The 7,456-nt window shown below is 59.8% G+C and overlaps 1 protein-coding gene across 1 annotated transcript in view; it reads left to right on the top strand.

Annotated features, from left to right (window-relative positions):
• The window catches only part of LOC118160126 (zinc finger protein ZIC 5-like), a 5,270-nt gene extending 694 nt beyond the window's left edge, over nucleotides 1-4,576 (top strand). The window contains exons 2-3 of the mRNA XM_035314656.1: nucleotides 11-545; nucleotides 3,941-4,576. Coding sequence (XP_035170547.1) covers nucleotides 11-545; nucleotides 3,941-4,383 — 978 coding nt within the window. The 3' untranslated portion in view covers nucleotides 4,384-4,576. The remainder of the gene's footprint in view (nucleotides 1-10; nucleotides 546-3,940) is intronic.
• The last annotated feature ends 2,880 nt before the right edge of the window (nucleotides 4,577-7,456 follow it).

Below are 7,456 nucleotides of genomic sequence, written 5' to 3'. Positions count from 1 at the left end.
GAACGGGCAGCTGCGCCTGGGGCTGGCGGCCGGCGAGCTGTACGGCCGCGCCGAGGCGCACTACGGGGCCGCCGCCGCCGCCTCGGCGCTGCAGGGCTACGGCCCCGTCGGGCTGGGGCTGGCGGCGGCGGGCCACGGGCAGCCGCCCCCTCCCCACGGCCCCCACGGGCAGCCGCACGTCGGGGCGGCGGCCGGAGCCTTCCTGCGCTACATGCGGCAGCCCATCAAGCAGGAGCTGATCTGCAAGTGGATCGAGCGGGAGGTGCCGGCGGGGGGCAGGAAGCCCTGCTCCAAAACTTTCGGCACCATGCAGGAGCTGGTGAGCCATGTCACCGTGGAGCATGTCGGCGGGCCCGAGCAGAGCAGCCACGTGTGCTACTGGGAGGAGTGTCCCCGCGAAGGCAAGCCCTTCAAAGCGAAATACAAACTCATCAACCACATCCGAGTGCACACGGGAGAGAAGCCCTTCCCCTGCCCCTTCCCCGGCTGCGGAAAGGTCTTCGCCCGCTCCGAAAACCTCAAGATCCACAAGCGGACTCACACAGGTGGGTATTCCCCCGCCCCTCCCGGCCTTCCCTCTCTCCCTCTCTGTATTTTTTTTTTTCCCTTTCCCCCCTCTTTTCCTCCTCTCCTACGTACCGCCGCCCATGTGACTCTCCCATCAATAAGTACCGCCGGCGGCCGCGGGACGCGCGCACACGGCCACGCGCGGCCACGCGGACGGACAGGCGGACACGCCGACGGACACGCGGCCCCCCCTCCCCACCCCACCCCACTCCACCCCCCACCCCCCACCCCCGCCGCCGGCAGCGCTCTCTCCACCCCTTCGGCCCCGCAGCCCGGCCCCGACCCGCCGGGGCCCCGGGGGCAGAGCCAGAAGAAGCGGGGACGAGACGGGCGCACGTCGGGGGGGCCGCGGCCCCACCCGCCCGGCCCCGGGGCACCCCCTTGGGGCCGGTGCCACGGCTCGGGAGAGCAGCGAGAGGATGGAGGCCCCGCTTCGACCCCCTTCTGCGACCGGGGGTGCGTCGGGACCCCACCGTCGGGGGTGCCCCCCTACCGCAGCCGCTCCCGCCCCGGTCCGGGAGTGGGCGCCCGGCTGCCGGAGGATGCTGCTGCCCTCTCCCCGAGGACCCCAGGGGAAAAAGGAGAAAGCAGCCCCGGCTGGCGGCGGGGAGCTGCGGGAGGAGGGCAGCAGGGCCCCCGGGCGCAGCCCTGCGCCGGGTTTCAGCGGGCGCTTGAGCGGCGTTCGCCTCTTTTTTATTATTATTATTATTATTCCCCTTTCTTTCCTATTTTTTTTCCTATTTTTCCCCTTTCTTCCTCCTCCCTCCTCGCCGCTCCCGAACTACGCATTTCGCTCCGGGTGTAAAAAAAAAAAAAAAAAAAAAAAAAACCTCCGCCGAAAACGAACGAAGCCGGGATTTATCGCGGTAGACAAATATTATTCCTCCGAGGACGCTTAAGGAAGTGGAGCTCCCATAATTGCTTTCTTGATTTATTGCGCGTTGCTCGGCGAGAGAAAAGCGGCGAGCGCTGCGACGTGTCGTCCCGATGTCGAACCGAATGGCCCGTGGCCGAAAGGATTAGAGGGGCTTATCTCCCGAATACACCACCCCGGAGCCCCCGCATGCGGCTTTGCGGGGAGCCGTGCGGGGCCGGGGGGCTTCCTCCCGGCTCCTGGCGGTGGTGGCGGTGGCACTGCGGGACGAGCTGAGAGCCGGAGGCACTTCCGAGCCGCCTGCTCCGCCGGCCGTGCTCCTGGCACCCAGCCGTGCCCATCTGCCTGCCTTCGGGAAGCCAAAGCCGGCCGCGGAGCTCCACGGCTCCCCCCTGCCCCTGCCCCGCCGCGGCTCCGAGGGGGAAGGGAGAAGGCGCGGGGGGACTTGGGGGGGGGTTGGAGGGGTGGCGGGTGAGGGATTCCACGGGAAAAGCGACCCCCCAAAAATAACCGCAGTGTGGAATCGGTGCCTAAATGCCTACCGGGGGGGGGGATTCGCTGCTCCGAGCTGCGGCAGAGCGTCGCCAGGAGGCGGAGGGGCAAAAAAAAAAAAAAAAAAAAAGGAATAAATAAAAGAAAAAAGAAAAAGAAAAAAAAAAAAAAAGCTGCCGGCTCAAAAGGGAGGCCCGAGCAGCAACAAAGGGAGGCCCCAGGCCATGCTTCCCCTCCCCGGGGCGAGGGGCCGCGGGCGTGGGGCCGGGGGGCGCCTTGCCCCACCCCACAGACCCCTCGCGGGGGGATTTCGCACCCTCCACGCAGCTCCCCCGGGCTGTGAGCGCCCTGAGGGTTTTTGCCTCTCCCACGGCCCCTCGAGGAGCCCACAGCTCCCAGGAGGGCTCCCACGCGTGAGCCCACGGGGGGAAGCGCCCCCCACGCAGGAACAACCGAGCAGCCCCCCAGTGACCGGGGTGGGGGGCGTGCAGATGTCTGCAGCAGCCCCCCCCCCCCCCCCCCCCCGAGTGACAGCTCGTCCCACGGGAGGGGGTAGGGGGAAAGGGATCGCGACCCTCGCCCCCACGCCCTCCCCGCGGCCAGCCGTCGCGTGGACGAGGTGCCGGAGCACCTCCCGCCCGTCCCCTACCAGATGAATTGCTCTAATTTCGCAGCTCCGGCGGCTGGGAGCACGGGAGGTTGGCTGGCAGGCCCTTCCTTTATTACGGGCATTTTTTCCGGGAGGGGCGAAATAATGACACCGTAATTGCGTGTAAGTCATTAGGGGATTGTGCGCGCCTCCTCTAATCCCCCTGGCCCTAATTCGGGTGCCCGATGCTCGCCCCTTTTCCCCTCTCCCTTGGCAGCTGCGCCGTGCCTCTCAGCCCCTCTTTGAGGGACAACCCCCCAAAAGCTTCCCGGTAGCTTCTTGGGCCTGCAGGTCGCCGTCCGTACAAGGAGACGATGCTGGCCCCCCCCCCCCCCCGAAAACCTACCCCCTCCAAATCCCTCCGTGCCCTCCCTGCTTTCTGCCCTGGGCAGCATGTCCCCATCCTTGGGCTGAAACCACCCCAAAATGGGGCCGCTGGGACGGGACCCCCTCGTCAGCCTGCTGCGACCTTCCTTGGATTTTGGGGGGCAGCGCCCACGGGAGGCGCCACCGTGTCCCTCCGTGGGAGGCTTGGGGGCTCCCACTCGGGAGTCCCCGTCGGGAGCCCCCCAGCTGCCTTTTTCTTAGCATCGCATCCCTTTTTTATTAAATAAAAGTAAAATAAAAACGAACTCGCTCTTCCCAGTGCTACCTTATCGCTGGTGGGAGAGCAGGTTTTAACTGAAAAAGTTGACGTGTAAATAGGCTGCAGAGGCACGTGTTTCTATAGAAACAGCAGGGAAATAGCATTTTAAACTAATAATAATAATAATAAATCATTTTCCCATCGCTGTTTTGGGTTAAACCCCGTTCGGGGTTACGGAGGGCGGGGAGCCGCAGCCCCCTGTCGCGGGCCCTCGCCCCGGGGCGGGGTGGCTGTCCCCCGGGGGTGTCCCCGCTCACGTCTGGGTGCTTTAACAGGTGTCGCACGGGCTCCCCAACCCCGACCCGTCTCCCGGCGCAGCCAGGGGATTAGGCGAAAGCTGTGCCAGCCTGTGGGCAAACACCAGCCCTGGAAGGCAGAGGCGGCGAGCCGTTTTGTTTGGGGCTGTTCATTAGGGCCGTAATGAACACTCCTCGTGTGCGCCGAAGGCGGCCGGGTCCTGCCCGGGGGTGGGGGGCTGCGAGGGGGTTGTGTGTGTGTGGGGGGGGGGGGTGTCATTTTTGGCCGCTTTCACGGCTTGCAACACCAGGCGGTGGGGCTCTTCGGGGAAATCCAAAGACCCCCGACGTGTCCCGGGTGCCCTGGGAGGGGGGGAAGGGGAAAAACGCGGGGGGGGGGGGGGGGGGGGCAGAGGGCGGGGGGGTCTCGTCCCGGTGCCGGGGTCCGTAACCACCCGGTCGCTGTTTGCCGGCAGGGGAGAAGCCCTTCAAGTGCGAGTTCGACGGCTGCGACAGGAAGTTCGCCAACAGCAGCGACCGAAAGAAGCACTCCCACGTCCACACCAGCGACAAGCCCTACTACTGCAAGATCCGGGGCTGCGATAAGTCCTACACCCACCCCAGCTCCCTGCGCAAGCACATGAAGATCCACTGCAAGTCCCCGCCGCCCTCCCCGCCGCCCCCGGGCTGCTACGCGGCCGCCGGGCCCCCCGACGGGCCGCTGCCCCCCGAGGCCGACCCCGCGGCAGAGCCGCCCCGCGTCCCCTTGTCCCCGCCGGTCACCAACCTCAGCGAGTGGTACGTCTGCCAGGCCGGCGGGGCCCCCCGACGGCCGCGCACCCCCTCCAGCCGCGCCGCCTCCCCGGCCTCCGAGGGGGACGAGCCCCACAGGACCTTGGGGGGCAGAGCCGCCCCCTAGGGCCGGGCCGGGCTGGGGCCGAGCCGAGCCGTGCCGAGCCGTGCCGTCGGTGCCCCGGCCCTGTCCCAGCCGCCTTTGGCACCGCGGGCAGGCGTGGAAGCGCCGTCAGGTTTGACCCGCGCTATTTATTCCGTGTACGAAACCCTATGGTGTTTGTACGGTAACTAATTTAATTAAAGACACTCGGACCTTCTTCTTCATTTTTTTTTATTTTTATATTTTTTATTATTATTATTTTTTTCAAATCTCCCGTTTTGCTGCGCAAAGGAACGCCGCCACGCTGAGCCACATCCCCGGCCCCTGCTAAGCTGCCCCCGGCCGTGCCATAAGAGGGGGGGCGGCCGGGACCGGGGCCGGGCGGGGGTCGCACAGGCTGGGAGCACCCCCAGCCCCTCCTGGGCAGCCCCCCGGGACCCCTCGCAGCCTCCTGAAGCCGGCACCTGCTGGGGCTGCCGCCGGCCGAGGGCAGGGTGCGCTCCCTGTAAAACGAACCGAAATGAACTAAAGGGGGGTTTCCCCCCCCCCCCCAGTCCCCGCAGCTCAGCCCCGGTACGATCGTTGCCGAGGCTCTGCCGGTGCGGCCCCGTTCCTTTCCGCCTCGGCTGTGACCATGTGCGAGCGATTTGGGGACGGGGAGACAAAAGGGTGCAGCGCTCCCTCCCCGCTCCTCCGCGGTCTGTACGCTCACGGCTCCCCAGACACGGCCGGAGAATAAAAGAAACCCGCTGCTACTTGACAACTGTGATACTGTGATGCATTATTTTTTTAAAAAATGAAAATAATAATAATAATTAATAATAATAATAACGCGAAAGCTGACGGCGATTTCCCGTTGTCTCGTTCCCGGTGCTTAATTCCACTGCTGCAAAACGCAAGGTGCCAACTCCCCTCGCAGAGAAGGACGGGGGGCACCGGCTGGGGTGGGGGGTGCGGGTCCGGGGGCGTTTTTGTCATTTTTATTTTCCGTGTTTCAGAGTTTTCTTCCCCCTCCCCGGCCCAGCCCCTGCCTGCTTGCACCTCTGCCTTCCCCCGGGGCTGGCGGCCGGGTCACCTGGGAGGGGGCACCCGAGTTGGGGTGGAAGGTGGGATGGGGTCTGGGTGCCAGTCCCCCCCGTGACCCCCGAGGGGCTTGGGGGAGGGCAATAACCCAAAGGGCGCTGGCTCTGCCCCCGGGGCTGCGGGCCGGGAAGTGGCAGCCTCTCCCCTCCCCCAGGGGCTGTGGAAATTTGTTTTGTGTGCCGTGAATGGTTGATGTGGTCTTGTCATTGTTAATAACGTGTACGCGAACGCGATTATTTTGTACAGTTGAATTAATTTATTTTCTGACATCATCCTCCTCTTTTTTTTTTTTTTCTTTCCTCCTCCCGGAAGAGTACAGAGCACACCAAAGAAAATTCTATTATTAATTTTGGTGATGGATTGTTGTTTATGATGCTGTGGTTTGTACAAAAACAAAAAAAAAAAAAAGAAAAAAAAAAGAAAAGAAAAAAGAAAAAAAAATCATTATATTTTTCAGCTTACTTGAATGAACAATGTAATGTGAAACAGACTCTTCCTGCATGTCCTCTGTGCGGTGTGTTGGTGATGATTTATATATATAGTTCATAGAGCTATTATATTATTAGTACAGTGCATGGTGCTGTCACTCTGGAAGCCTTTAAACGTTGTCTTCGTATCGTTGTGTTGGATATAAAGAAGCAGACATTACTTTAAAAACAAAACCGAGAAAACTTGAATAGACAATAATTTTTTTAAGTTCATTTGATTTGCTTCTTATTTTTTTTTCCGAAGTCCATTTGAATAAATAGGAAATAATAAAGTAAGGTACGGACTTTTTAAATAATAATTTATGTAATGTAGTCTTATTAGATATTTTCTTGCTGATTTGTAAACGAACTTTTTAATTTATGCATTTTTTCAACAACAGATTGCACTATACATTACTACATGGCAGGGTTTATAAAATACGGCTCTGGGGGATATAGCACTATTTTTATGTACTCGCTACACGTAGGGTCACACACTTGCCCATCCGTTTTCTGACACATGATACCTCCTGAATAAAACCGTAGCAATTAAAAATAAATAAATAAAAATCCCTCCCCCCCCCCCCCCCCGTAGACCCGACAAAAAGCAAAATATTAAAATAAAAAAAAAAAAAGGAGGAAGGTGATGGTACAAATGAAATGAATAAAAACCTTATTTCTCTGTCTCGCACGTGCCTTACTGACAGCCGAGGGCCGGGTAGCGGCGAGGGCTCGCACGGCGGGGCCGAGGCGGGGTCGCCGCAGCGCGGAGGCGGCAGCGGGGGCGAACCGGCACCGGAGCCGGGACCCGCGGAGCTTTTCCCGGTACAGCGCCCGAGATCCGCCTGGATTTCCCCTTCTGGGCTTGTGGCCGTGCCCACGCGTGGGGGCTTTCCCGCGGGGGCTCATGGACCGACGTCCTCAAGGAGGTCGGCCCCGACGGGGGGGCGTGGGGGGTGCGTGGGGAGGTGGGTAACACGCAGGGAAAAGTCAGGCATTTGTAGGCAAGCTATTTTTCATCTCTCTCAAGGACAGCTAACCGAAGCATCAGCACCGACAGATCCAGTCAATTACGGTGTTAATATTTCTGCTGAAAAAAAACCACCAACAAACATAAAATGAAATCTTTCTGGCATTCAGTCTTTCTGACTGACACTAGCGAGTTAAATATCTCTGGTTTCCGGGAGAAGAGACGGTGGAGAAACCGTATGCCAGAAGATGGTTCTGAAACACGTTTCACGCCAGGCTAGAAATCATGTCAGGAGATCGCATGAATGAGAAAAGTTTTCAGGAGCTGCGAGAGAATACGCATTTCCCTGGCAGTGACTTCGGGAGGGAAAAGCTGAGCAAAACCTGCTGCTGCAAAAACAGTGGGCAGAGCTCTGCCAACGTCCTCGAGGATTTTTTTTTTCCTTTCTTTTCCCTCGTTTTCCTCTTTTCCTTTTCTTTCTTTCTTTCTTTCTTTCTTTCTTTCTTTCTTTCTTTCTTTCTTTCTTTCTTTCTTTCTTTCTTTCTTTCTTTCTTTCTTTCTTTCTTTCTTTCTTTCT

This window comes from Oxyura jamaicensis, unplaced genomic scaffold (assembly GCF_011077185.1).
Source record: "Oxyura jamaicensis isolate SHBP4307 breed ruddy duck unplaced genomic scaffold, BPBGC_Ojam_1.0 oxyUn_random_OJ101296, whole genome shotgun sequence".
Classification (NCBI taxonomy): domain Eukaryota; kingdom Metazoa; phylum Chordata; class Aves; order Anseriformes; family Anatidae; genus Oxyura; species Oxyura jamaicensis.
Note: the sequence above shows the minus strand (reverse complement) of the source record. Positions and strands in the feature narration are given on the sequence as shown.